General features: G+C 54.3%; 4 protein-coding genes across 5 annotated transcripts; 2 read left to right on the plus strand and 2 right to left on the minus strand.

Moving 5' to 3' along the window:
• Positions 1-909: 909 nt before the first annotated feature.
• On the minus strand, positions 910-9,528 carry PLEKHJ1 (pleckstrin homology domain containing J1). Its single transcript, XM_027472169.2, has 6 exons — positions 9,353-9,528; positions 8,508-8,575; positions 6,778-6,844; positions 4,931-5,021; positions 4,659-4,722; positions 910-3,975 (listed from the first exon to the last, which is right to left on the minus strand). Exons 1-6 carry the CDS (start codon positions 9,444-9,446, stop codon positions 3,910-3,912), a joined length of 450 nt encoding a protein of 149 aa, XP_027327970.1. The 5' UTR covers positions 9,447-9,528; the 3' UTR covers positions 910-3,909.
• On the plus strand, positions 9,470-14,528 carry SF3A2 (splicing factor 3a subunit 2). Its single transcript, XM_027472168.3, has 9 exons — positions 9,470-9,593; positions 9,964-10,134; positions 10,633-10,704; positions 11,005-11,051; positions 11,504-11,613; positions 12,262-12,311; positions 12,681-12,821; positions 13,329-13,397; positions 14,046-14,528. Exons 2-9 carry the CDS (start codon positions 10,009-10,011, stop codon positions 14,376-14,378), a joined length of 948 nt encoding a protein of 315 aa, XP_027327969.1. The 5' UTR covers positions 9,470-9,593; positions 9,964-10,008; the 3' UTR covers positions 14,379-14,528.
• Positions 14,529-16,902: 2,374 nt separating this feature from the next.
• Positions 16,903-22,052, plus strand: AMH (anti-Mullerian hormone). Its single transcript, NM_001310362.1, is given in 5 exon segments — positions 16,903-17,521; positions 18,116-18,294; positions 19,117-19,240; positions 19,336-19,519; positions 19,721-22,052. Coding segments are annotated over 5 exon segments (2,013 nt in total). The 5' UTR covers positions 16,903-16,911; the 3' UTR covers positions 20,637-22,052.
• Positions 21,669-27,006, minus strand: JSRP1 (junctional sarcoplasmic reticulum protein 1). Of its 2 annotated transcripts, none has more exons than XM_072029235.1 (7): positions 26,892-27,006; positions 25,548-25,587; positions 24,135-24,294; positions 23,491-23,643; positions 23,318-23,383; positions 23,106-23,239; positions 21,669-22,974 (listed from the first exon to the last, which is right to left on the minus strand). In XM_072029235.1, exons 3-7 carry the CDS (start codon positions 24,226-24,228, stop codon positions 22,480-22,482), a joined length of 942 nt encoding a protein of 313 aa, XP_071885336.1. In that variant the 5' UTR covers positions 24,229-24,294; positions 25,548-25,587; positions 26,892-27,006; the 3' UTR covers positions 21,669-22,479. The 2 variants fall into 2 exon arrangements, with proteins under 2 accessions (XP_071885336.1, XP_071885335.1); XM_072029234.1 differs by having other exon boundaries at positions 25,530-25,587; positions 26,892-26,991.
• Positions 27,007-27,380: the final 374 nt, after the last annotated feature.

Below are 27,380 nucleotides of genomic sequence, written 5' to 3' on the forward strand. Positions count from 1 at the left end.
AATGCTTTGAAGTTTTGTCTTTATATTAAAGTGTATGTATTTTAATACACCGTTACTGTTGTGGAGTTTCACTGCTTCAGCAGGACAGACATCAGCAGGAGATGGCAGTTGGTGCTTGTCAGTGGAAGCGAAGCGCCGTGCCCTGGGCTGTGGCTCTGGGCAGGGGTCAGGGCAGTCAGACCCCTGCTCCTCCCGAACTGAGCAACACACTCAGCTCTGTTGAAGTCGAGGACAGTTAAGCTCACAGGATTTAACATACCAGTAATGTTCCTAGTAGCAAAACCATCCTAGTGAAATTCCCTTTTCATCCTTTCATCTGGTTATTTCACCAACGTAATGGAACTGAAATTAGGTTGGCAATGGATTTTTTTCACTTTGGAAGTGATGGCCATAAAACTGGCTGAGCTAATTTTCTGTAGGATTTTTAACATGAGATGAAAACCTTGATTCCCCTAACACAGTCTGTGCAATATGGATGCTGCTTAAATGTAATGGTCTAGATGAGTTTTTAGATGTCGAAAACAGGTTGCAGCAATGGTCTGAGAAAGCTCATCCTTTTTGTATGTTCGTCTCTGAAGCTACTGCAGAGGGGCTGGCTCTGTTAGCAGAAGGTATGTAAAAACCCTGTTGTTGGAGACATCAGCAGCTGGCCTGGGAACAGGCACCCTCACTGCCAACCAGCAATACTGCACCGTTCCTTGGGATGGGCCTGCAGGCAGTCATCCTGCTATCTTTCATCCAGGATTGCTTCTGCCTCCTGCATCTCAGCAGTGATGGTGCCAGGGTTTTGAGCCCCTGCTCCTGGGAGAGCACTGCGCCTGCAGCCAGGCTGTGCAGAAAGCCCAGGAGCTTGCTGTAGTCACCTGCCCTAGCATGGGCTCGGGTTCCTTGCTGCAGCTCTGACTGCCATAATGATTAAAACAAGTTTTTATTGGAAATGTTCATTGTACAACAGATAAACAGCTTCAGTACACTGTCAAGGAGCCTGTACCCAATGAACAGTGGAGCAGGCCCCTGGAATACAAAAAGCATAGTGAACAGATTATGAAAAATGAACAGTTGTCTATAAATCAAGAGCAGCGGATGCGGATCTCTAAAGTGTCTGGAAGTACCATCTTCCCTTACTCCTGACGTCTATCCCAGTGTCCTAGCACTACTCTAACCATTGATCTAGCTAATTAAGTTACAGGGCCTGCACAGGCCCATGCAGCTCTTCACAGCATTTGTCTTACATTCACTTAGGAAATGTCATTGTTGCCTCTTAAATAAGTGTTGGGATTATCACTTGTGCACCCAACTGTTCCCCAGAACATCTAAATAAAATGCCCATTTTTATGTACAGTGAAGATGGTGGGTGTCACATCTACCTTCTGCAAGGTGTGTGGAGAAGAAACTAGTGATAGTCTGGGAAGGCACACGGTAGAGAAGTGTTAGCTACTGAGGGTGGCAGGCAGGAACAGTGAACCTCACAATAGCACTGGAATTGTTTGCTATAAATGACTGAATGTTGGCAGAATTCCCAGCTTTTGTTTATACGACTGCTGACTTTGCATATCGAAGCATTCACTAATGCCGAACCTGGGGGGAAAATGAGCTCGGAAACCTCTCTTGCCTGCAGCCTGGGTCACTCCTGGTGACCTGAGGCTGAATCTGGAGAGCTGTGGTACCTCCTCTGCTCTGCTCAGCCAGAGCTGCAGAGGGGACTCCAGGCTGCAGTGCAGCTCCGGCGTGTACATTGGCCTGTAGCAAGCGACCAGATGGACGAGGCTTTGCTATCACAGTAAGTAAGGCTGCTGTGTACCCCACCAGTGTGCCCCTGCGCTGAGGTAAAGCAGAGTAGGCTCATGAGGATGAAAATGCACTTCAAAGTCATCTGAGGACACTAATTCCCTAAAGCACAAGCTTGTTCCTGCTCTTAATCCCTTGCTGCTGCTTCCATGAGAGTTGCCATCTGTCTTCAAACCTGCCCTATTTTCTGCTTCTACCCTGTATGCCCTCAGCTTACTGAACAAGACAGCTGCCCACTGCTTATTTTTGGTAATTGCTGGAGTTAGCACCTGGAACCAGTGCAGGGAAAGGGGATATCTGGGAAGGGAAAGGAAAACCTTGGGCTTGAGGTTAAAAATAAAGCATCAGTGACATCTGCCGCTCTCCTGGTACCCAGCAGCTTGAGGTAAAGAGGGAAGGCCAGGCTACTAAAGCTTTTAGTATTGGCTTTTGTGTCTGCATTAATTCCCAAAGAGACCCAAAACTTCCTACCAAACCTCACTCAGAGCACAGGCTGCTCGCTCCCTACCTCATTTACCATGTACTGTTTAATTGCAAAGAACTTTCCTGCTAGCCAGGTGGAAAAAAACACCAAAACCTGCACACCCCTTGTGCTGTGCTACTGGAAACCTCTTGCTGCATTTACCTGCCCCAGGGGTGAGTAAAGTTCCTTCTGTCATCAGCCATCTGAAAATGCTTGCTGGGACTTTCCATAGGGCCTTTCGTTGTGGGACTGTCCAGTGGAGCTGCTGCAGGAGCCACCTCGTAGAGTGGAGTGTGATGAAAGAGGGGTCTTGAAGCTCTGGGCACGTGTGGCAAGCACCTTCTGGCCTCCACCTCTGGCTGCAGTTTTCATTTTTGCAGTCACGGTGCTGGCTGCAAGTGCAGAGCCTTGAGGAGAGATGTTCCTTACTGCTAAAGGGATCTTCATTACAGGAGTCCCTGCAGCAGCAGCCCTTGCTCCCTGGCAGCTTGCTGTGACCCTGGCAGGTGCAGTTGTTTGGATCTTTCCCTGTAGCAGCTCACAAAGGGGTGAAAAGCTGCAGCAGAGTGTCAGGGAATGGAGTGCTAATGTACAGCTGTCCTACACTCTCTGGGCTTACCTTCTGCATACCCTGAAGCTCAAACATGCAGCCAAAGTGCACGTAGCAGTTCTTGTCTTTACAAGTCTCTCCAGCTGCCTTTCCTCTTTGGGAAGCTGAGAAATGGCACAGCTTAGCCCAGCCCCCAGTACTGCAGAGGGAGACAGGATCATAACAGATATTTCTCAGCCCTGTTTTTGCTCCCTTGTGCTTTACAGCTTTGTTCTCCACCTCATTTGTGAGAGCACTGTAATTGTCTGTGCCATGGGCTTCATCAATCCTCTAGAAATTAGTACCACCTGGCTAGAGAAAGGACAAAAAGAACACAACCCCAAAAGGCAGGTGCTAGTGCCTGCAAACACTGTTGCCTTGACACAGGGGGTGGGTGCCCCTTCCCCATTAGCTGTTGCTGTTCCTGGGCTGCTCCCTGTATAACTAGAAGGCTTCCCCCTCCCTGCTGAACTGAAATGGCTTTGCAGTGAGCAGAAGGAGGATAGCAGGGTTAACCCTGCAAGCACAGAAATGCAATCAGCTGGAGCATCCTGTTATGGTAAAATGATGAACAACTCCTGATGGCTCCGTTGGAGACTGCGGGAAGATCCTGAGCCAGAAAAGCTGAGTAGCTCCCTGCAGGAGAGGGACAGGGAGGAAGCAAGAGAGGGCTCAGAGCCTGCTCCAGAAGCTCCTGGTGAGAGAGACATGAGCCCTTGCTGGAGGAAGGCAAGTGCTCAAGCTCTCTGTTCAGTCCCTGCCCCCTCTGCTCCTGCTTGGAGCCATGGTGGTTTTACTCCCACCGCTGCAGCAGCAGCCAGCCCAAGGTCACAGTCTGCACTGAGAAGTTAGACTCTGCCTGCCTGCATGGCTGGGGCAGAGCAGGAGAGGTGGGATTGTGCAATGAATTATCTTTAAAAAAAAAATCATAAAAAAATATTTGGCTAATAAATTAAAAAGTCAGTTGGTCACCACCGAATGGAAGGGTTGCTGTTCCTCCTGGGGGAGCTCGGGTTTGACTCTGCAGGGAGAGCCTGTGGCCAGAGCCAGTTCAGCCCAAGCGTGGGGTTTATTGCTTGCGTGTTGCCAGCTGGAAGCGGGCTTCCTCAGAGATCCCGTACTGCTCCAGGGGGTCCTGCAGCAAGAGCACAGGAAGGCAGCAGTCAGACACAGACAAGATGGGAGGTGAGCAGGACCCTCCTTTTGCCAGGCTGCAGTCTGGCAGGCAACAGGGCTAGGTGCCAATTCCAGTTACGTGCTGGATTTACCCCAGTCTGCTGTCTGTAAGCAGTCACAGTCCATGGAGAGGATGCAGCGGATAACCAAGGTTCATGGACTGTATTCAGTCTGCTCTGGAACAGGAGCATGCGGGTGAGTCACAGCCACCCGTTACCTCCAGAAGGGATGGTCCAGGTATCCTGGCAGAGGTGTGAGCAGTGTCTCAACTGATGGACACTCTTGATTTTGCCAGGTCAGCTCCTCCAGAACCGGAGGAGTCAGGGTTAGCCCAGGCCCAGCCTGTCTGGCTGCACACCCCAGGCTGCTCTGTGCTGCTTGTAACACACCGCGCTCAGGAACAGTCTCACGCACACACCCCAGCTGGATGCAGGCTGCTTGGCAGAGGAAGATTCTCGGGTGGCTGGGCCTGACTGCCTGCTGAGCCCATGGCTTCAAGACCTGACTTAATATGGCTCTGTCATACACGCTGCAGCCACCAGCCTTGTGTAGGACAGATGGCACCAAGGCCAGGGATCACCAAAGCCTGCTCCTTGGACTGGAGAGGGTTACCACCTGAAAAGCCAACCTCAAGGGACTCACCTTCCCTGTCATTTTCTGGATCTCATTCCGGTAGAAAATCAAGCTTCTCCTCATGAACTCATAGCTGTAAGAAAGGAACAGACCATGCAATGGGTTGGACAGAAAAGGATGTGGGGAAGTTTCGGGTGCTATTTAGAGCTGAAAGGAAGCTTGCCTGGGAGGAGAGAACTGCTTTCCGCCCTGGGTTCACCACAAACTAGTCCCAGAAAACAGCACAGGGCTGCAGCATACATACAGCACAGTGCAGACCTTGCTCTATTGGCTCAGCCTACCTGGCTCGCTTGAGTGCCTCAATCCACTCCTGACACTGCTCTTCGCTGTCACATTCAAAGCAGTACTTCCTCTCTGGCTCCTCAATGAAACCTGCCACGGATAAGGAAAAGACATAAGGAAGGTCCTGGCAGAGCTGCCTGCACTCCAATATCTCCCTCCCCAGCAACCACCAGACTCTGCCAGGCTGCAGTTAGTACCTTTGTTCAACAAAGATGATCTGTGAACAAGCTAGTGAGACAGGCATCTGTTCCCTCTTATCTTACCCTGGATGGTTTGGGATCACGTTCTTTCCCTGTTTGCAAGAACAATGGCCCAGCCAAGCTTGCCTCTACACACTTGAAATCCAGTCTGCTGTTAGAAAGGCACTGGGAAAAGCACACAAGGTGCTAAACCCACCCCTCAACTGCCCCAGTCCCTCCACTGCTGGGCTCCTTATACCTGAACACCTTTCCCCGTATGATTATGGTAAGGCAGCATGGGAGCAATGGTGGCCAGAGGTGCCTCATACAGCTCAGAAGCCCTTCACACTGCTCTTGGCTGGAAGAGGTGCTTCCAAAAGTAACACCAGTTCTGGAGGCGCTTCTCTGCTGCGCTTCCCAGGTGGCCCCGAACAGCTGCCTACAGCAAATGTAAGCTTAGAGCAGACAAAAACTTCAGAGAGGAAAAAGCAGCTTCTCAGAGTGACAGCTCAGACTGGACAAATATGACCAGACTCAGGACTAAAACACCCTGAGTCCTTGCAAGCAGTCACCGGAGATGCAGTAATCGAAGTAGAAAATGGCCTGGAGGAAGTGATTTTGATATATGTAGAGGGCAGCCATCTGAGGAATCAAATCACACTCAGAGAAGGTAGTGACCTGTCTTTGCTTGAGGCTTTTGGGAATTTGGTGCTGTGCACAGTGGAAAGCAGTTCCCTGTGCAATTCCAATTCTTCACCAAGACAGAATCAGGACATCTAATTAATTACATTGTCCCCAGAGCTCTGCTCTTTAGTACACAGTTCACAGAGATCTAGGCTGCTGCTGAGAAATAACTGGGTCAGGCTGCACCAAACCCCTCAGGGCTGCCGTGCAGGGAAACAACCTGATACCAAGGGCGATCAGTTTCAACACCTTTCTCAGGAATCATCAGTCACCGGGGTTCCTGACAAACTTAAAGCCCCAGAAATTCAGAGCGGGACACTCACTGGTATGCTCAGGCTGCTTCGGTGCCAGAACACCATCTCTCCCAGCTGAAAGAGGAGGCGAGACTCCGCACAGAAAAGCAGCTGTGCCTGACAGCCAGGCCAAAAGATATGGGGATGGCCTTGGAGAAACATCCTGTTATTTTTGCCACATACCTCTTTCACAATGATTAGTTGTTGGATGAAAGGCTGCTTATAAAGGATGACACACCGCAAGCCAGCTGGAGCCGCAGCTATCGCCACAAGGACAAACAGCGTGGCGGGAGGACTGGTGCTAGATTAGCCCAACAGATGGTTTATCTAAGGCTCACTTTTTTGATAAAATGCAATAGCACAGAAGCAGCAATCTGTCAATACCAAGCCTTCCTAGAGAGGGATTTCTACAAGCACTAAGCCATGGTCAGTCTGTTTTTACTGCTTCCCTCCTCACAAGCAGCTGTGCAAATCACAGACCATTTCAGCCAGCACTGAAATGCCACGGTCCTGGAGCACGGCAGCTCCACGGAAACAACTGGCAACTGAGGAGGAGGGGGCTGAGGAACACTAACCCTGCTGTCACCAGAGAAAGAGGCAAAAGCAGGAACAAAGCAGCCAAGCATCTCCTTTTTCAAAGCACAGCTTGCCATAAGGGGGACACGAAGGGAGCGCGAGCATAGAACTCACTGATCGAGAAGACGTTCTCCTCTTCTTTAGTGATCCTGCAGTGCTCCAGCAGCAGAGCTCCAATGGGCTGGAAAAGACCCAGAAAGGGGGTTCAACACATGCTGCCTATCAGCACCATAGGAACCCTATCAGCAGTGTTCTGAATCCAGAGTTCTCCCAGTGTTTTTTAAATGAGCTTTATAAGCTGATGGTACTTTGAATGTAATTCAGGCTAACTGAATGAACGTTCAGTGTTCTTTTGGTCTGCTGATACGCTTTGCTGTACCAGTCTTCCCCATAGCACTCTGTGCACGCTAGATAGAGGTTACAGACTTGCTAAGCTTCACTCTGGGCTCAAGCATTCATTTCTGTTTTTCATTTAGCATCCGAAGACACTGATTAAGTTTACTTCCTTGCACAATAAATCAAGCAAAGATGAACTATTTGCAATGACACACAGAAAGGCTAACATTTCACTTTGTAAGGGCAGGCTCGAAGCTTTGCAGGAGGTTAAGAACAGTGTGTCGATGAACTAGAACAGCTCAGGGTAAACAGACAAATGAGAAGTACGGTTTGCTAGCTAGTGCACACTGGGCAAGGACACAAGAACCAACAGGTGATACAAGCCATAAACAAAAGCAATCCACAAGTGAATTCTCTTGTCCAAACTAAACAAAATTATGAGAGGCAAATAAGGCAGCAACCAAGATACTCAAAAATCTGTTTTAGTATGTATTTCTGTCACAACAGCTTTATATTTGCACTCACCACAGACCTGTGGAACTATTTTTGATGTGTTCGGTAACATCTCCCTTGCATTAAAACACGAGTGCTTGCAAGCAACAACCCTCAGGACAGCAAGCAGCCGAGTGCTGCAGGGCAGCACCCCCGGGGTCTCGCACCACGTGAACAGGGAGTTGCAGCTGAATCTCTGCAGGACAGCAACTGCTCAGCTTTTGACCCTACCCGGAGAATTACGATTGCAGCTCCAGTGAAGTAATGAAGAGCAACTGCAATTCAGTAGAAAAGAGTGTTTCTTAAAGGAGGAGTTTTTCAGGCTGAAATATTCATTGTGGCCTAAGTCTAAAAATGCCACTAAAAGCTTTCCACTTCCTTGTGTCAGCAGGCACACGGCACCTTTCATCACACCCACTCTAATGATTACTTTCAGATTGATTTTCCAATGAGAGAATCTTTAGCAACACTTACTGAGGAATGCACTAAAAGTGACTGGATCTTAGTAGTGGCAAAGCCAGAAACAGAACCTAAGCCCATCCCTCTCGTTCTCTTTTTTTTTGACCTAACCAAGGCCTCTGCATGTCAGAAGTAATGACACCAACAGAGTATAGCCATGACAATTTCCCATTAAAAGCGAGCACCCCTTGCAAGAAAAAGTCCTGGTGTCACAAATAAATAATGCCAGTTCTTTTCCCAGGAGAGCAATATAAGCTCTCCTCACAGTTTCACATGATAAAGCACAGGCCTACAAATAAACGTTACAGAGTCCATCTTTGGCAGTCAAGGGGCAATGGTTACATTTGAAAGCCTCATTCCAAGCTCCCATATGAGCCATCTGGGCGTGGTGTAGCTGGCAGCGCTCCTCACCCCTACGAGCTTTCACTGTGTCGCTGGGATAGGAAGCGAGGGTGCCACATCCCGGTGCTGGCAGCCTGCTGTCGTACCGTTTCACAAAGCACACGCCATCAGTTCACAGAAAAAGAAAGTGTGTGTGAAGAAAAGAGGCTCCGTACCTCCGCTTCATCTGTCCGAAAGTAGAAGAGAAAGTTGACAACGAGCTTCACGAGGCGTTTCTTTAGCACTGCAAAGGGAAACAAGAGCGTTGAGGCGGCGAGCCCGCAGCACAAGGCAGAGGGAAGCACCTGTGACCTCTGCAATGTGCCGGTTCCCCACACTGAAGGGGAAGCTGCCTTGGGGTTTGGACTCCTGCTGTGTTTTACCAGGCACGCTTGGGGTGTCAGAAGAAGGGGGGCACTCATCCCCCTGCTGCCCTCACAGCTACCTGCCCCCAAACCCTGCCTCTGCTCCTGCCTGCAGCCAGCGTCCTTCTCCCGTCTCCTCCTCTTGTCCCTGTCCCCAGCTTCACCGCAGCCCCAGCACCTCCCCTCCTGCTTCCCACTCCTCCCAGTCTGCTCCCAGTGCTGCCCCCCAGTCCCCCCAGCTCCCAAATCCTGCTCCTGCCGTACTACCAGCACCCCCAGTTCTGCTGGTCCAGATTTCCCAGTGCCCCACTTCTCATCCCCAGTACCACCCAGTCCTGCCCGAGCCCTACCCCAGGACCCTCCCTCAGCCTCCCCAGCCCTCCCCACGCAGTCCCAACTCCCCCACTCTGTTCCCCCCGACTCCTACCCCAGACCCCCCCCTCCAGCCCCCCCACCCTACCCCAACACCCCCAGCGCCACTCCCCACTCTCATCCCAGCCCCATCCCAGCACCCCCAACCTCCCCCAGCCCCACCCCAGTGCCCCCCTCAGCCCCATCCCAGCATCTCCAGTGCCCCCCCCAGTCCCCCCCCAGCCCCCCCAGCACCCCCGGCCCCGTCTCATTCCTCCCCCTCCAGCCGCGCCGCAGCCCCTCACCGCTGCCCTTCTTGGGCACCCGCATCAGGACCTCGGCCGCCTTCTCCGCGGGCTGCCGGGCCAGGCTCAGCAGCTCCCGCTCGTTGTAGCGCATGGCGAGGGCCCCGCGGCCCCCGGCCCCCGGCCGCGCCCGGACCCGCACCCGGACCCGGAAGCGCCGCGCCGGAAGCCGGAAGTCGTGTGGCGGAGGGAGGGGGGGAGCAGCGCGCGTGCGCGGCGCGGGAGCGGGGGGCGCGCGCCGGTACGCGGGGGGGGGGCGGGGAGGGGGGGGTCTGAGCCTCGCTGAGGGGATGGGGGGGGGGGGGGTGAGCCTCTGAGGGGGGCGCTGAGCCTCGGTGGGCCCAGCGGGACGTTTTGGGGAGGAATTCATCGATCCTCCCAGAGCCGGGGGGGGCTGGGCGGGGGGGGGGTGTCCCTGGGGGCTTGTCCGGGTTTTTGGGGGGTTTTGCGGCTGCTCAGGGGCTCGGCGGCTCGAGGCCTGCGCGGCCCGGGGCTGTGGCACCCTGCCCGTGTCCTGAGGCCTTGCCTGGGGCTGGGGATGGAGCCCGGCTGAGGGGAAGCTCGGGTTGTCGCTCACTTGGCTTTCTTGTGGCTTTCTTGCATTTTCCCAGGCCCTTTCTTTCTCCTGAAGTAGCTGAAGCAAAGAAGTCCCCGTCATGGATTTCCAGCACCGTCCCGGAGGTAAAACTGGAAGCGGAGGCGTCGCCTCTGCCTCAGAAAGCAACAGAGACCGCAGGGAGAGGCTTCGGCAGCTGGCTTTGGAAACCATTGACATCAACAAGGTGAGCCTGGGCCTCGGCCTCTGCGTGCTCGGCAAGGGGAGGGCATGCGGTGCCAGCCCCACAAGCTGTGTGTGGGTCAGTTCAGGGCTTCACATCAGTGAAGTGGCCTGGAGGGCAAAAGGTTCAGTGGGGAGCTGTGGATTGGAGCAAATACTTCTGTTTCTGTTAATGTGGGATTTAAACAAGAAACATTTGTGGAAGGGCTAACCAGAGGGAAGCCAGCACTCACGTATTCAGGCAGCTGTTGTCATGTTATTTCAGTCCGCTCAGGACTGGTTTGTGTTTTGTTGTTCCTTGACTGCAGTTGGGTGTGCTGTTACCAATAAAAAAACTGCTATTGTCTCTATGTTTTTATAGTCCTAAAGCAGTGGTATGCTAATGATTTAAACCTGTGAACTCAGTTCTTCCAGTGCAGGAGAAGTTCTGTTTTACATATTTTATTATTCTGTTGTTCTGGCATGTATCTTGCTTGTAACTTTTTAATAATTCTCTTCCTAGGACCCCTATTTTATGAAAAATCACTTGGGTTCTTATGAATGCAAGCTTTGTCTGACTCTACATAACAATGAGGTGAGTTGAACAGCTGCCTGTCTTGATCTCCACAGCAACAGGTATTTTAGAATAATACTGGCTTCAAGTGCTAGAACCTGGGATGTGCTTGATGACTGCTGAAGAGTTGATGGGTGGGTAGTGGCTTGTGTGTGTTCAGCATGACAGTTTCTGACAGTTCAGCAGTTGTGAGCAATCTGCAATTTTTGAGTAAGTTTTCTCTATGCTAGGGACTAAAATATCCTTGTCAACGTGAAATGTAGCTTCTCATCCATGTCAAGTATCCTGTCTTTATTTAACTTTCTTCTGTCTTTTTTTTAGGGAAGCTACTTAGCACATACCCAGGGGAAGAAGCATCAGACCAATTTGTAAGTTAATCCCCGTTGTAGCTTTGTTCTCCATTACCTAGGCACATTGAAATCATGATTGTGAACACTTGTAAATCTTGAACTTGGTAGCATGTTGGGCTTGAATATTCTTTGACTGTTTGTTTCCTAGTGAAGAGTTTTGGTTTAGATGACTAGTTTGTGGAGTTCTTTCCGTTTTTTACTTCAAGAAGTTGTCTCAGCTCCATCTGGAGATTGGCACAAAGGTCATCCTAGGGGTGGATAAGATAATTGAGATGACAGCTTTTGGTCAGGGGAAGGCGTAGATAAAACTGACCTGCAGTGATGCACATGGAAGAGGAACAGTTTCACCAATATGCTTTCTGTAAAGTACTAAAATATTCCGTGGCATGGGATTCACACTGCTTTCTAGCCTATCCTTCAGAAATAAGTGCTACTAACCTTTTAATTTTGCGAATTTCAAATGAATTCAGGGCCCGTCGAGCTGCCAAGGAAGCTAAGGAAGCTCCTGCCCAGCCTGCACCAGAAAAAGTCAAAGTGGAAGTGAAGAAATTTGTGAAAATTGGACGACCGGGTTATAAAGGTACATCAGTAATGCCTGTCACAGCAGATACCTAATGCCTGCTGGAGCTTACTTGAAGTGCAGTGCTATGGATATGAATTATTAACTAGTCTTTTTAGTAGATCTGTCCATAAATAAGATATGGGCTTATCTCATGATGTCCTTTATTGTTTAAATTACCCATGGAACATCTCTTTATTGCTGACAGTCGAGTGAGAACCATTTTAATAATAGATTGGTATGTCTAAGTCTTCAGCTATTATAATACTTGTGCAGGAAATGAAGGCACTGCTTCAGACTCTGTTCTCCATTTGTTGTGCTGTACCATCTTTCACTAATACTCACGAGTCACTTATTGGATGTATAGCTCAGGTCTTTTTTCTGAACTCCCCATTGTTTTGTTTTGGCCTTCAGTATGAAACTCGGCTGCTTTATCTCCCAGCTTTGTCTGCAGTGCACAGTGTGTCAGTGTCTTTGCCCCACAGCAACTGAATTTCAGTAGAGACCCACAGTAACTTTGGTTAAAGACATTGTGGCGATTTATTTGATAAATGGGAAACAAAATCTCATAATATTTGTTGTTTGGAGCCTTGTGTCTTTCCTAGGGCAGAAGTAATATTGTTCTGACCCTTTTCTGTTACATGCTGAGCTTTCTTATTTTCTTTACAGTCACCAAACAGAGAGATCCAGAAACAGGCCAGCAAAGCCTGCTCTTCCAGGTAAGGTCACTGCTAAATTTTTTTTTCTCTGGGTTACCCAAGTAAAACACTGGTAAATGAGCAGTTCTTCTCAGGACAATAAATAAATAATAAAATAAAATAAAATAAAATAAAATAAAATAAAATATTTACCTAGCTAGTTTTCTGCTGATGATTGTGTCAAGTAAATGGAAGAATCCATGATCGTAGTTGTCCAGATGTTTCTTTTGGTAGCGCTAAGTTGGGTGTGTGGTTTTTTGTTTGTATGTTTTTTGTTTGTTTGTTTTGGAGCTTCTCTCTAGACTTCTTTTATAGTTGAGGATTTTGTTCTGAATGATGGGGTGGTGAAAAGGGAATATTCTCCTAAATGCTGCAGTAACATCCCAACAGATTGATTATCCAGAGATTGCAGAAAGCATCATGCCTCGCCATCGGTTCATGTCCGCGTATGAACAAAGGATTGAGCCTCCTGATAGACGCTGGCAGTACCTTCTGATGGCAGCCGAGCCCTACGAAACCATAGCTTTCAAGGTAAGGTTTGGGATTGACTGATTATAGAGTTCCCTTCCCATATTTTCCAAGACATTAATTCCCTGTGATTGTCGTTATAGACTTGTACTGTTCTGGCCTTTGGGGAGGTTAATGGAGTGGAAAGGAGGGTCAAGAAGACGTGGCTGGAAGTTGTTAAACTCTGCTGAGAATTAGTGGAGGACTCTGGCATGAAAACTCGGTTCTGTGTTGAGCTCTGGGGAGCCGTTGAATTCTTGGTGTCTGGCACAGGAAGGAGCCTTCTGGGCTTCGCTTCTCATCCTTTGTGCAGATGTTAAGGGAGGTTTTTTTGCCAGCATACTTATCCTTGACCGATAGGGAAGTAACTTAATTCTTTCCTGCCCCCATCTCTATCTAATAACATCCGAGATGAGCACATCTCACAAGGCCTGGAATAGCTGTGCTTATCTTGCAGGCTCTAAAGCTAAAAAGGACCACTGAGCTAATCTGGTGGTGCTAATAATAGCTCCTTATTCTTTTTTGTTGCAGGTGCCAAGCAGAGAAATCGACAAAGCAGAAGGAAAGTTTTGGACGCACTGGAACAGGGAAACCAAACAGGTAGCTGGAGCATTGCAGCATCTTTCTTGAGGGTTGAAGAGGGAAAGGAGGGCTGAGCAGCCTGTGGGGACAGGCAGTGCAGGGAGAGCACACATCAGTTATGTCCATTTTGGCTTTGATGCTAAAGTCTTCACTCGTTCAGTGCAACTATGTAGTGATTCCTCCTGACAGAATGATCTTCCTCTGTTCTTTGTGAAAGTTTAATCAGAGAGGCAGAATCTTCAGAGTGAAACTTGCTGTCAGCAGCAGCAGAACAGTGCATAAATACACAACGCTGCGTCCTCCATGTGGGCTGCTCAGTGCAGGCTTCCCGTGCAGTTGTCTGTGATGGTATGGACATGCTCACTAGCTGTTGTGTGGGAGGACAGGGGATGAGTGCACGCTGGGGGATCCTGACCCCATCACATAAAGCTGAGCACTTGGAACAAGTTTTGTAGGAGTTCAGGTACCGGGCAGGTTTGGTGCAAGTCCATGAACATTAAGTAGAAAGCCAGCCGTGATCGGTGACACAGTTCAGGAGAGAACTGCACTTTGCTCCTGGAGGCCATGAGTGTGGACAGAGCAGCTGTTGTGTGATGGCACAGTGTTGTCTTGAGCGTTAATTGTTCCCTTCTCTTTGTTTTTCTCCCTCTCCCTTCCCCTCCCCAGTTCTTCCTTCAATTCCACTTCAAAATGGAGAAGCCCCCAGCTCCTCCGAACCTCCCTCCAGGCCCTCCGACCGTGAAGCGGCCTCCTCCGCCTCCGCTGATGAACGGCTTGCCCCCACGGCCACCTCTGCCGGACTCCATGCCACCTCCTCCTCCGGGAGGCATGACTCTGCCTCCTATGCCTCCCTCTGGACCGGTGCCACCACCTCCAGTGCCACCTCAGTTGCCACCAGCACCTGGTGTACCTCCCCCTGCTCCTCTGCCCCCCATGATGAGACCTCCTCTCCCCACGGAGGGGCCAGGCACTATCCCTCCTCCACCTCCATCCAACTGAAGCCCCTCTGGGACTTGGTCCCACTGGACTCCTCTGCCTCATACCTTTTTATATGCAGGTTACAATTGAGTCAGATAAACTTTTGTTTTGTATGCCTGTGATTTTGAGTAAATCCTGTAGGTTCATTAAAAGATTTTCAATTTTCCGTTCTCTATGTCTTCCTGTGTATTAGTTAAAAATGTTGCTGTGTGTTCAGTTTCTTTAGCCCTTAAATGTATAAAATGTTCCCAGTCTGGTTATATTTTGGAAGTTATCCAAGAGGAGACAAAGGGCTGGAAATCTCTAGGCACCTCGCCTTCAGTCAGCTACTTCTGATTGAAGTAGTTGCATCGACCTCAGCTCAGCTGTGCTAGCTTAACACATTTCCCCACCATAGACTGCTTGATGTGTATCATAAATTACTGCCAGTTAATCAGTTGCTATTCAACTGAAGTCCTTTATGAAGCAGTTCATCTGGTGATTGGAGACTTGTCATAGACACACTTAAAGGGTTTTATTACTGCATTGCCAGTAATCCCGTTGGTGGGCAGAATGGAGGGCCAGCAAAATTTTCTACATGCAATTTTTCGTCTTCCTGCCGAATTGCAGTTACAAGCATTACATTGCGTTGCTCATGCTGAATCCAGAAACATTTCTCCTCCAGGCACTGGAGCACGGTACAGGAGCTCAGGTGTTGCCAGCTAGAACCATAGGAATATGTCTCCTAAGGAAATCGGTTTGGACTGCTTGTCAGGGGTCCTTGAGAAGCCCTAGACAAGGTTTCATTGGTGATTTTAAAAAAGACAATCCTTCCCCAAAGTGCAGCTGTCTAGCTCCTGCTTGTTAGACTGTTTATGCCAAATGGGGGTTCACAAACAAAGCATTGGTGCTCTCGTGTTTGACAATGGTAAAGGATTTCTGGGAATGTTTAGTCGGAAGAAATTACCAAAACTGCAGTTACATTAAGTCCAGGTTTGTTATTGTATTTCACTAAATGCTGTTTGTATCATTGTGAAGCACCTGCTGTCATTAAATATTTTTTTATTGTGCATGTCCTCCCACTAGCAGATTAATTTTGGCAAGCTTTTATTTCCTCTGTGGTTTTATTTATACTACATGTTTCCTTCAAGCAATCACTCGGTTCAGATTAAAAACAGAAAATGCTCTAAGCTTTCTCCTCTCTGTCCTTTGCAGGATTCCCTTCCCCAGACGGGCGTTCCAGCAGGCGGGTGATAGCAGGGCCTCGGCGGGTGCAGGGTGAGAGCACCAGGCTTGTGTTGGCTCTGTCGGTGCCCGTCTCTTTCCACAGGCTGCCCGGGGAGGCTGAGCTCGTGTCCTGCACCTGCTGTGTGCCTGATGGGTGGAAGGAGGCCAGGTCTTCGCCTCTTCTGCTGGCCGGATGCAGATCCTACTGTGTGCCCGGCAGACATGAGAGCCAGGCAGAGCGTGTCCAGCTTCCACCTGCTTTATTGCAGCGCCGGGAGCACTTTTTCTCAATCTGAGCTGGCCCAGTGCCTGGGATGACTTGTGTGAGCCTTCTCTCTGCCAGGTTCCTGTCCTTTGTCTCTGCTCCCATAGAAGAGAGGTCTGTGCTCACAAGGCCTTTGGTCTGTTGCCCTTTGTCCCTGTCTGGCTCGGGCGTGCAGTCAGTCAGGGTCAGCCCACTAATGATGTGCTGGAGCAATATCCCAAGCTTCAAACTGCAGCAGTCCTGAGAGCCCAGAGAAAGGTCTGACTGTGTTGGGAATGTTTTGCAGGTACATTGTGGCTGAGGAGATAACCTCTGGGAGGGCGGAGGTTTATTTGGAATGTGTTAGGTGGTATTAGTAATTCCAAGTGAGCACTGGTATCAAACAGAAGTCTTTATAACACAGGCATTATGAGACTTTCCAAGACCTGATCTATTAAAGCCTGCAGTATTAAAATTCACTGGGCTGCTGCTGCACCCTGTGAGATTCTCCCTCACACGTCCTGGGAGCTTTGAGATGCAACCCAGTGCTCAGATGTGTTAAGAGCCTCTGCAAGGCGGCCCCTACACCACGGTACAGGAGGTACCAGCCAAGGGGGAGGCTTTCCAGCAAAGAGGGAGCTTTCTATACATTTACTTAGTTTCTTCCCATTATCTGTCTTTATCCCCTTCCTCCAAGTCTAGCCAATTCTTGCCTCCTGGTGTTTCACTGCCAACAGGAGTAGTATGTGCCAGTCCCCATGCAGATTCAAGTCTAGACTTCTACCCTCCTTTAAAAAACATCTGAAGTCAAGGACGTGCATCCCTACAAGTAGGAGAAACAGCTTTAATTTATTATTTTTTTTTTTACAATTTCAATACTGGATGCAAACCCAAAAATAGAACAGAAAAGTTTCTTTGAAATATCCCTCCCTCCTTTCCAGCATGACAGTATCCGAGTTTCTCAAGGGAGGTGTGTTGTGCATTGTCAACTCAAGGCCATCAGCTTTTAAAAGGGAGATGCCGTCCTCCCCTTCCGCACAAATGTTTTGGGAGATGCGTTTGAGCGGCTCAAACGACTGCGTTTGGCATAGCTGAAGCAGGAACATGAAGCCTGCTCTTGGGGTACTTTTGCCGTGCCTGGCGCTGTTGCTCCCCTCTGCAGCGCTGCCAAGAAAAGGGAGCCCAGGGGAAAGGGTCTTCCCTGCTGGCACACCGGAGCTGAGCCTCTCGGAGGAGCTGGGACTTGAAGCAGAAGAGAGAAAAAGAGAAAATGCAAGCGTGCAGGCCAGAGCGGGACCCAGCTCATTGGTGAGATCGAAGAGGACCGCTGCTACTCGCCTCTTCTCCAAGACAGAGCCAGCAGCAGGGTGCCTGCAGGGGATGCCTGCGGATGGGGGCATCGGCTGGGCTGGCTCCAGCCTCCACCCCTGGCCTCTGGGGGGGCTGGAGGGCCCGGTGTGCAGGATGAAGATGGACCAGGACCAGGACGGGGTCCCGCCGAGCCACCTGGAAGTCATGGGTGTTCTCACCCACTATGAAAGCGGCTTCATCAAGCGGCTGAGGCAGCGCACTGGCTGGGACCGGAGCGACCTCACAACCTTTGGGCTGTGCCCGTCAGAGGACACGGGTGCTGCGCTCCGGCCCCTGCAGCGTATCCAGGAGCACCTGGCGGAGCCGGGGCAGGACCGGTTCCTCGTCCTGCGCCTGGAGGAAGGTAAGTGCCAAACCCGGGCTGGGACAGTGCTCAGGTAGGCAAATGCTACTTCTGGGCCTAAGTCAGAGATGCCAATGAAGAATTAAATTTGCAGGGCTGGATGTGCCTTAAAATTAGTTAAGCAGTAAAATAGGATGTCTTCCCATATTCTATTTAAGAAGCTGTGTCTTTCATGGAGATGACAGCTTGTATGCATCAATGAGTCCTCGCTTGTGACTGATGCCCCAGTGCCACAGCATTGGTGGCTTCTGTACTGCTCGTGATCATTTTGGTTATAGGAGTGTTCCTCTCTTTCTGTCTTGATCACTGGGATTCAGACCCAGTACCAATTCTGTCTGACAGGGAAAAGAGAAGAGACAGACAAGTAGACCTGAGTGGTCCTCGGAGGGTCCACAGCAAGGGGGCCTTGCTGCTTTCAGTCATCTAAAGCACAAGCAATTTGCAGCATCCTTCCACCCTCCAGCTCCTGTTCCTGGTGCTCTGAGTGCCCTGCAGGAGCAGTGCCCGGCCCCAAAGCCCCTTCCTCGCCCGCTCCCCGCCCAGTGCACTGCGTGCCCACAGGTTGTTTCACCCCCTTTTTGTTTTCCTTTGCAGTGAAGTGGGAAGCCCAGGCAAGGCTGTGGTTTAAGCTGGCTTTCCAGGCGGAGGTGGGGCGGTCACTGGGTGAGCTGCAGTTTGCCCTGCTGCTCTTCTACCTGGGCAGCCGAGCAGGGAGAGGCGCTGGGAGCCACGAGGAGCTGCTGGCCACGGGCACAGGGCTGGCGCAGGAGCAGGTGGGTGGCCGTGCCGAGCCCCGCGGGGCCTGGTGCCAGCAGGGAAGGTGGGAGAGGGGGTGTCTTGCTCTGCTGGCCCAGCGCCTTCCCCATCCCTTCCCTGCACTTTCCCCATCCCCTCCCAGGGCTTTCCCCATTCCTTCCCAGCACATTTTCCATCCCATCTCACCATCTGTCAACCCCTTCCCTTCCCTTCCCTTCCCTTCCCTTCCCTTCCCTTCCCTTCCCTTCCCTTCCCTTCCCTTCCCTTCCCTTCCCTTCCCTTCCCTTCCCTTCCCTTCCCTTCCCTTCCCTTCCCTTCCCTTCCCTTCCCTTCCCTTCCCTTCCCTTCCCTTCCCTTCCCTTCCCTTCCCTTCCCTTCCCTTCCCTTCCCTTCCCTTCCCTTCCCTTCCCTTCCCTTCCCTTCCCTTCCCTTCCCTTCCCTTCCCTTCCCTTCCCTTCCCTTCCCTTCCCTTCCCTTCCCTTCCCCTGGGGCTGGCGGGGCCGAGCCGTGCCTGAAGATGGTGCTGTTACCCTGTCCCCAAGCTGCTGGCGGGGACAAAGGGACGGCACCTTGGGGTGCACAGCGGCCCCCCATGCACGGCTCCCTCCCCTCCCAGCACTCTCCAGCCTGGCTGGTTTTAGGGCCAGCAAATCCTCCAGTGTGAGGTGAGCCCACCCAGTGCTGCTCCCCTGGCTGCTCTCTGGGCTGCCTTAGTGTCCATACCTTGGCCCTGGGCATCCAGAAAGCAGGGATCATAACGGGGTCTGGTGTTAGTGCTGCCCCCCCGTCATGCCTCCCCCAGGTTCTCAGGGGCTCCTGTGACTTCTGCCTCCCTGCAGAGCCTCTGCCTCACTAGGGACACCCAGTACCTGGTCCTTGGAGCCTCGGTAGCATCCGTGACCCACACCAGCGAGGAGCTCAGCTTCCAGGTGACCCTGGCCATCAGACATCGCGGTGATGGAGGTGGGGACTGTGGCAGCAGGGGACAGAGGTGCTGATGGCCCCTGTGCCCTGGCCGGGCACTGGGGACCTGGCTGCTGCACTGTCCCCACCTACAGGTGCCCTGCTGCCCCCCACGGAGACCCAGCAGCTCCTCTTCGGCTCGGACGACAAATGCTTCACCAGGATGACACCTGTGCTGCTCCTGCTGGCGAAGTCCTGGCGGGGGCACGATGCTTTGGCCTCTTCCTCCTACCTCTCCGCTGATGGAGTGGTGGACGTGGCTCCATACCCACAGCTCAGGTCTGTGCCTTTCATCACAGCCACAGAAAAACACGGGGTGCGAGGGGGGGGGGTAGGGGAAAAGCCCCTCTGTCCCACCCGTGGGGATCAAGGCTGGGAAAATGTGGGGCACACCTGGGTGGGGCAGAGGTGCTGTGGCCCAGCCCATCACCTCCAAGGGTGCAAGGGGCCCCTGTGACCCTCTCTGTGCTCTCTTTGCAGCCCACCCCAGCATGAGACCGTGGAACTGCTACCCTCCACTGCCCCCAGCCAGGCCAACATCTCATCCCTGGCCCCCAGGGATAGCGGGCAGTTCCTGGGCATGCTGACCCGCTTCATCCGCCGGGTGCTGAGCCCCTCCAGTGAACCGCCCACCCAGCCCAGCTCCCACCACTGGCTGGACTTCCAGATGATGGAGACGCTCCCTCACCAGCTGCTCAACCTGTCTGAGACGGCAGCGCTGGAGCGGCTGGTGCAGTCGGAGGAGCCCTCGGTGCTGCTTTTCCCCCAGGAGGGCAGCGCCGGGCTGGAGCAGCATTTCGGGGACTGGCAGCCAGAGGGGACCGTGCTGCAGCTGCTGCTGGGCAAGCTGCAGGCAGTGATCCAGGAGCTGAGGGACATCCCGGCGTTCCAAGCCAACATGGGGCTTTTCCAGCACCTCCTGAGCTTCTGCTACTACCCGCCAGGGCCAGGCACGGGCAGCGCGGGTGAGCGGCCGCCTGGCTCTGGGAAGCTGCACGCGCTGCTGCTGCTGAAGGCGCTGCAGACGGTGCGGGTGCACTGGCAGGAGCGGAGGAAAGTCCTGCGACAAAACCGCAGCGCCCGGCACCAGGCCCACTGCCGGCTGCAGGAGCTGACCATCGACCTGCACGACCGCAAGTTCATCGTCATGCCCACCGTGTACGCGGCCAACAACTGCGAGGGTCCCTGCAAGCTGCCCCTCTCCACACGTGTCCCCAGCTACTACTCGCACACGGTGCTGCTGCTGGGCATGCAGGAGCGGGGCTCGCCCCTGCAGCGCGCTCCCTGCTGCGTGCCCGTCCGCTACTCGGACCAGCTCATCATCAGTGTGTCCAGCCAGGGGCTGGAGGTGCGCAAGTTCCCCAACATGGTGGCAGAGGAGTGCGGCTGTCGGTAGAGGCTCCTGCCCATAGCCCTGGAGCGCCCCTGCAGCTTTGCTTCTCGCCGAGACGTGAGCACTCCTCCGCACGTCTTTTCCCACTTGCTAGCGTTGTTCTGGTTCTGGGTTTGCAGCCGTGCTGCTCCCTGGAGGGCTGCCAGCCTCCTGGTGCTTCCCTGCTCCATCTGCAGAGGCTGGGGATGTCCGAGGTGCCCAGAGGCTCAGGCTGCGGTCTGGTTCTGACCCTCAGCGGGGTTTGGGCTGGGTACGGGACGTGCAGGGCATCACAGACAGGGCAAGCCTGCTCTAGTTGGGGCCACATCTATTTATCCACTGCTGCTGTGGCTACTGCCCCTCAGCCTCCCTGCAGCCTCCCCTGGCTGTTCTGAGCCAGCCCATGCCCACCACTGACCCGCATCCCTCCCTGTGCTCTCAGGGGTAAAATAAGCAGCAACCGCCCTGTTCCCACCAGCTTCAGCTCTGCCTTTCCCCGGGGACCCATCTCCAGACTTGGCAAAAGCCACGGTGTGGGAGTCCCTGCTGGGTGACCCTGGCATTGTGCCCCTGCTGTCACCGCTGCCTGGGGCATGGCAGAGGGAGGGGAAAGCTCTGGGGTGGGGACGATCCCATTACATGTCCTGCCCTTAGCGGGTGCAAACCACAGCTGCCCATTGGCAGCACGTCCCCTTCCCGGCGGCTGCCCAAGCACCTGCTGCATGTCCCCGCTGGTGGCAGCGCTCAGGGCCTGGCCCCGCTGGGTCATCTTGCAGCTGAGCCCGGTGCTCTGTGGGACGCACTGGGGGGCTGCTGTGGGGCCCGAGCCCCCCAAAAAGCAGTGCTTGGGCTCGCCCCCAGCACAGGGGATGGCTCTGGTTTGCAGTGTCCCTGCACCAACCAGGGGCTGGTGGGTGCCTCCTGACACCAGTGGGGACCTGGGTGAGCCCCTGACAGCTGGGACGGGGAGGCCCTGCCCCAGTGCTGTTTTTTCTCCCTTTCCTTTTGAAAAAACACAAGCATATCCAGGGCTGTGATTTTTTTTTTCTCTCTCTCTTTTTTTTTTTTTTTAACATTCAATTTAATACCTTATTAAAAATGAAAATAGTTTATTTTAACCTCTGTTGGTTTAGCAAATACTCAAACCCACTGTGCTTTGGGGCTGTGAACGTCTCCTGTAGTTGCTACAGCGCTGCATGATATTGCACTTGTGCTTTGTTCCTAAAAGCGGCTCTGGGAAGGCAGGTTCAAGGGGAGCCCCAGCGATGGCGCTGCCAGTGGGGTTTTGCTCTGGGCAAGCTTCGTGTCTCCATGCGGTGGCGGTGGGGCCGGGTTCTGTTCCTTGTTGTCCCTTCAAGGCTGGCAGCAGCCTGGCTTCTTTAACCCAGAACACACTTCTCTCTTTGATTTGCTTTCAATAAAACCAGTAACTGAATTCAAGAGCTACGTGGTCTGGAGACACCCTCTGTTCGCTGGGCTGCGCTGTGCCCACAGTTGCAGCGCAGAGCATGGGTGAGCTGCAGGAGCGCTGTCTGTTGGGGATGGAGCGAGGCACGAAGCCCAGGTGGAGAGGAGCTCGTTTCCCTGCTCCCTTTCGGGTTGCCTTTGTGCAGCTCACCCAAGGGGGCCCAAAGTCCTCACAACGGCTCATGCTTGGCCAGGTGGCATGGGCGGGTGGCACAGCAGGACCCTGATGTCCCCAAACCGTGCTCTGACCGCACCAGCCCCTGGCTCCTCTCCAGCCACAGCAGGGCTGTGGCCGCAGGGGCTCGGCAGACAGAGTCCATGCATCCACAGCCCTTGCCGGGAGTGGTGGCAAGATTGGGCCCTCCCGAGGCAGCGCCGCCGAGCCCCTCTTGTCCCAGCCTCAGTCACGCCGCCTGCCCTCCCGGGGCCTGGCTGTGCCGTCCTTCCCTGCCTGCTCCCAGGGCTTCTTGCTCCTCTGCTCGCCCCGCAGCTGCCGCCAGTCTCGCCGGGTGCTCTCCTGGTGCTCGGCCCTGCCGGGGCGGCTCTTGCCTCCATCCCTCCGGGGCTCGTCCCGCTCCCGCCGGCTCTCCTTCCCCTCCCGGCCCCGCTTCTTGTGTGGCTGCTGCTCCTGCTCCTTGGGCGCCCTGGGGGCTCTGATGGGCTTGTCCTCAGGGGTCCTCTCCTTGGGGCGTGGATCCTGCCGGCCGCTCCTCTCTGCCGGGGCTGCGCGGCTGTCCTTTGCCTTCTCCTCCTTCTTCTCCGGGGCTCGGGGCTTTTCCCGTCCCTTCCTCACCTCCACCTTGGCTGGCGGCTCCTCAGGTTCCTCTGCGGGCTCTTCCTCCTCATCCTTCGGCTCTGAGCGGCCAAACCACTTCTTGAAGATCCAGGGCTCAGCCTGGGGGACGGAGGTGTCACACAGCCCAGCCCTTGTGCCTGGGACCCCTCCTCAGCCCTCCCACAAGTGCTCCTCCACACTGAAGGAGCATCCCACCCTGGGATGCTGTTGCCCCTGCCTCAGCCCCATACCAGGTTGCTGTCAGCCTCGTTGCTGTTGTCATCATCACCGTCATCATCGCTGTTGTCATCCTCCATGCTGCTTTCAGGCTGGATGGGCGGGGGAGCCTCCACTTCTGGGGCCTCCTCCTTGGTGATGGTGACCTCTGGGGATGGAGAGGGATGAGCTGGTGTGCGAGGCCCCCGGCACCCACCCCACCGTGCCCACCCAGCTCTGAACCCACCAGGGATGGGAGGTGCTGGAGGCTCCTGCCTGCTGCTGCTGACACCGTCCCTGGAACATGGCGGTGCTGGAGGAGAGGAGGGAAGAGAGGGCAGAAGGATGGAGGTGATGAAGGTAGGTTTTGGCCACCCTGGCACTGGGGGACCCTGTACCTGGGACCAGTCCCCATCTCACCTTGGAGCACCTGGAAGCTGACGCTGAGCAGGGCGACGATGGAGGCCACCAGGATGCACTTGTTGAGGGTGAGCCCTTCCCAGATGAGTGGCTCCTCCGCGGGGTCCAGGCTTTGGGGCTCCACCTTTGTCTTCACAGGGAGGCTCTTGGGGACTGGGGAGCCCAAAGGGAACCAGGGTTACTGGGGGGGTAGGGAGGCACCAAAGGGCTCCATGCTGGGACAAAAGGGCCCATAGCCCCCCCCTGCACCCCCTCCTACCCCAGCCCTGCCCTGCCCCAGACAGCACTGGGGGAGGTCATACTGTAGAAGGGATGTGGGGGAAGAAGGTCTTGAGGTGTCAGCCAGAGATGTTTGGACTGTGTGCAGCACCCCAGGGCTCCAGCAGGGATGAGCCCTGGTTCTGCTGATCCCCCCCTGGCCGCAGATCCCAGAAGGACAGGGAGCAGGGGTGGGATGTGGCAGGTGGAGGGGAAGCCCCATGCCATGCTGTGCCACCCCACCCCACCCCATCCCATCTCAACCAGTTCCTGGGGGTTTTGGCAAGCAGATCTGGTCCCATCACCACCCTGTGGCCAGACAGTGCAAGGGGTGCAGGACAGGGTGGCTGTTTTGGGGTAGATGAGGCTTTTCCATGCACACCTACCTGCAGGCACTGTGCTGCCTTTTGCTCCCACCTTCTCCACACGCTTCTTCTCCGCTGCTCTCTTGTCCGCGCTGAGCGCTGCCGGCTCGGGCATGCTCGGCTCGGGTGTGTCCGGATCCTGCTCAGGGACACCCGGCCGGGTCCCCACCTCCTCTAGGCCCTGCACAGAGGGGAGGGAGCGTGGGTGTGCGAGCATCGCGGCGCAGCATGGCCGGGTGGGACAGGGGCTCGGCTGCACCCCCCCTCCCAGATAAGGGGCACTGGATGCAGGGGGGATGCCAGGGTGGGCAGACGGAGCCTGGTCCCCTGTGGTTTTGCAGCTGGCAGGCAGAGCCCTGGTGTTTAACAGGGCTGGGCGGCTGCTGCTGCAGACGCTGACCAGGCTCGTCACCGGCTCTTCCAGGAGCTACTCCCTGATGCCTGTGTTTGTATCAGAAAGCACGTTGGGATTTTTTTTTTTTTTTTTTTAATCTGCTAAGATTGATGCAGCCACTAGCTGGCCCCATGCTGCAGGCAGGCTCTCGGGTGCGGCTCCTGTGTTGGGCTGCCTTTGAGCAAGCCCAGCCCTGGGTGTCCCCGCTCGTGGGAGCTGCCAGGATGGGACCCCGCTGTGGGCACATTGCAGGGGGCTCTGGGCTCGGTTCTGGGGCACGGTTTGGTGGCCCAGCTGCCTCCTGGCCTGTGTCAGCGGCGCTGGATTCATGCCACGAGTGAGAGTTACCCGCCGGCACGGCTCAGTGACAGCAACAGCTGAACGAGCCAGGCTGTGGCCCCCTGGGACAGACGTGGGGTGAACCCCACAGAGCCCCCCCCCAGACCCTATTCCCGGCTGAATGTTGTGGTGGGAGGCAGCCCTCTGCCCCCTGACCTGAAAACCTCACCCAGGGCTGCACCTGAGCATGGCTGAAACCACAGGCACCAGGGCAGGATGCAGCCCCCTGCCCACCGCCACCACCAGTCCCCTGCTCTGCCAACACGAAACTGGAGCCCCTGTGGGGAGACACACTCCTGTGTCAGGCGGGTTGGTTTACACAGTGCCACAGGTCACACACCCCAGCCCTAACCGGGCACAGGGTCCAGGCTCCTCATCCCTGGGTCAGGGGCTCCTTTCACACCTCCACCAGTGCAGTGGAGAACAAAGCTGTGTCTGTGCTGTCCTCCTTTCCTCTCCACCCCCAGGACCCATCCCCAGGACCCCTCATGAGCCCCTATCCCAGCTCTTTCCTGGAAGGGAAGGGTCCAAACCCATTGGGTTGCAAGGTAGAAGCTACGCATGCTTGGGGCCCAACCCAGCCCTGCAGCGAGGTTAAGTACTGAAATCCCCACAGCCTCTGTCACCAGCTCATGCAAGAGGGACCTCAGACACTGCATCCCCTGCCCCAGTGGCAGACCCACCTTCACCAGCACACTCACATGGGAATCTCCTGCTCTCCCTGCTGCTGCTCACCGGCACCTGGCAGAGACAAGCAGAGCGCAGCCTGTTAGGGGTGAGGGGGGGATGTGTGGGGTGCTGTGGAGTGGAGCAAGCCCAGGTTTGGCACCCCAGAACCATGCGGTGTTTCCCATGGTCACGGCATGGCCGCAGCCTCTCCTGCAGTTTCAGAAGTTGGCAGAAGCCACTGGCATCATGGCAGCAGCTCGAGAGGCTGTGGTGTAAGAGTGGGGTGAAAACGGTACCCAGTGGATGGGGTTTGGGGCTGCTGAGGCCCCAGGTGTCACCTTCCTGCATGTCCTGGGCAAGCTGAAGCTGAGAGGGGACAGTGACCTCCCTGCCACAGCACACGTGGGGACAAACAGCTCAAGGAGCACAAGAACACCCTGAAAACACCATCCCAAGGCTGTGGGCTCAGCTCTCCCAGCATCTGTGAGCTTAGCACCTGCTCATCTGGGATCTGCACATCCCATCTGCACAAGCCCTCACCAGGAGGAGGAATTTCTGCCCCATCTGCACCAGATTTAGTTTATTTTTCCCCAGTGGAACAATGAATGCTGAGAAAAAAATACCAATTCCCAGGCTACAATCCAAAACATGACATTGGAAACAAAACAAACAGCTACAAGGAAACCTTTTGGCTGGGGAACAATGGCCTGAAGGAGCTTTGCATTCAACACGGAACCAAACCAAGTCTTTGGTTTTCATTTTAGCTACCCCAGCAATGACAACCTGGTCGTATCTCCCCTGGGATGTGGAGCAGCTACCACAAGGACTCAGCTTTTGGGGGTCCCTCCCCACCCTCCTGGCTGTCCTCGCTTCTCCATGGTGAGGTGACAGCCAGGCAGTCCCTGGGGTGGTGGGATGGGCTGCTCACCCATGGGAGCAGCTTTCATGGGTGTTTCCCTGTCGGGCCATCTCCACAGCTGATGCACCAAGCACACACGACTGCCCAGCACGGCTGCATGGCAGGGACGGGCACCGAGGCAAGGGCTGGCCACCCACGGCAGGGATGGTCACAAAAGCACGTAGCCTTGGCCACTAATGGAAACCAGCTCTGTTTTGCTGTCTGTGGGACTTTTCCTGAACCAGCCCAGGTTGCGGGAGCCTGAGGCTGCCTCCACTGCTGACTCACATCAAAGAAACTGCCAGAAATAGCCCCTTGCCTGCCCTCCCTTCCCTGTGCACGCTCGCACGGCCGCATCGGGACAGGCCCCATGGCCCCCAGCGTGCCAATTGCTGCTGCAGCACCGCATTCCCCTGTGCTGTGCCACGAACTGCTCCCCAGTTTGATTAAAAGGGTGAAAATCGACACAAAACCATACCTCGGGCTTGAGCGCTGCCACCTTGCCTTCGCCTGCGGGCTGGCGCGGACTGGCCAGGGTAATATACAGCAACAGCTGCCGGCCACGCCGAGCAAAATAGCACCCAATCACCGGGAGCTGCAGCACCCGAGCTCCCACCCCAGAAAAGGCAGCGCGGCACCAGGCTGCCCCCGAAATTGGGGCTGCTGCAGGGGTACAGCCCCGCAAGGCGGTCGGGATGTGGCTCTGCTCCCCGCGAGCATCCTGGCAGTGGGACGGTGAAGGGATGAAGTATTTCTGGTTTTGGGGAGTTGGAGAGGAAAACCAGCCTCTGGGGTTGTGTTTCTGCAGGCAGGTGCAACCTCGGGAAGGAGCCTGTCCTGTCCCTGGCCAGGTGGCCCAGCCTGGCACATCCCGGCCGTGTCCTGCTTCGGGGACATCTCTTACGGTCTGACAGCGTTAGGTCTGACAACCTGAAGCTGTGACACGTCGCTTTTGCAGTGTTGACAT

The sequence above is a fragment of the Anas platyrhynchos genome, chromosome 29, assembly GCF_047663525.1.
Source record: "Anas platyrhynchos isolate ZD024472 breed Pekin duck chromosome 29, IASCAAS_PekinDuck_T2T, whole genome shotgun sequence".
Taxonomy (NCBI): Eukaryota; Metazoa; Chordata; class Aves; order Anseriformes; family Anatidae; genus Anas; species Anas platyrhynchos.

Bases quoted from the DNA above. Each gene is read 5' to 3' on its own strand.
- PLEKHJ1 (XM_027472169.2), bottom strand. From the start codon at position 9,446: ATGCGCTACAACGAGCGGGAGCTGCTGAGCCTGGCCCGGCAGCCCGCG. The intron at 8,576-9,352 runs GTGAGGGGCTGC...TTCCCTTTGCAG, and splicing joins GGTGCCCAAGAAGGGCAGCG to TGCTAAAGAAACGCCTCGTG. The intron at 4,723-4,930 runs GTAGGCTGAGCC...CCTTTCTTACAG, and splicing joins GAGGCACTCAAGCGAGCCAG to CTATGAGTTCATGAGGAGAA.
- SF3A2 (XM_027472168.3), top strand. From the start codon at position 10,009: ATGGATTTCCAGCACCGTCCCGGAGGTAAAACTGGAAGCGGAGGCGTC. The intron at 10,705-11,004 runs GTGAGTTGAACA...TCTTTTTTTTAG, and splicing joins TGACTCTACATAACAATGAG to GGAAGCTACTTAGCACATAC. The intron at 12,312-12,680 runs GTAAGGTCACTG...ACATCCCAACAG, and splicing joins AGCAAAGCCTGCTCTTCCAG to ATTGATTATCCAGAGATTGC.
- JSRP1 (XM_072029235.1), bottom strand. From the start codon at position 24,228: ATGCCCGAGCCGGCAGCGCTCAGCGCGGACAAGAGAGCAGCGGAGAAG. The intron at 23,644-24,134 runs GTAGGTGTGCAT...TGGGCTCCCCAG, and splicing joins AGGCAGCACAGTGCCTGCAG to TCCCCAAGAGCCTCCCTGTG. The intron at 23,240-23,317 runs GTGGGTTCAGAG...CTCCATCCCCAG, and splicing joins TCCAGCACCTCCCATCCCTG to AGGTCACCATCACCAAGGAG.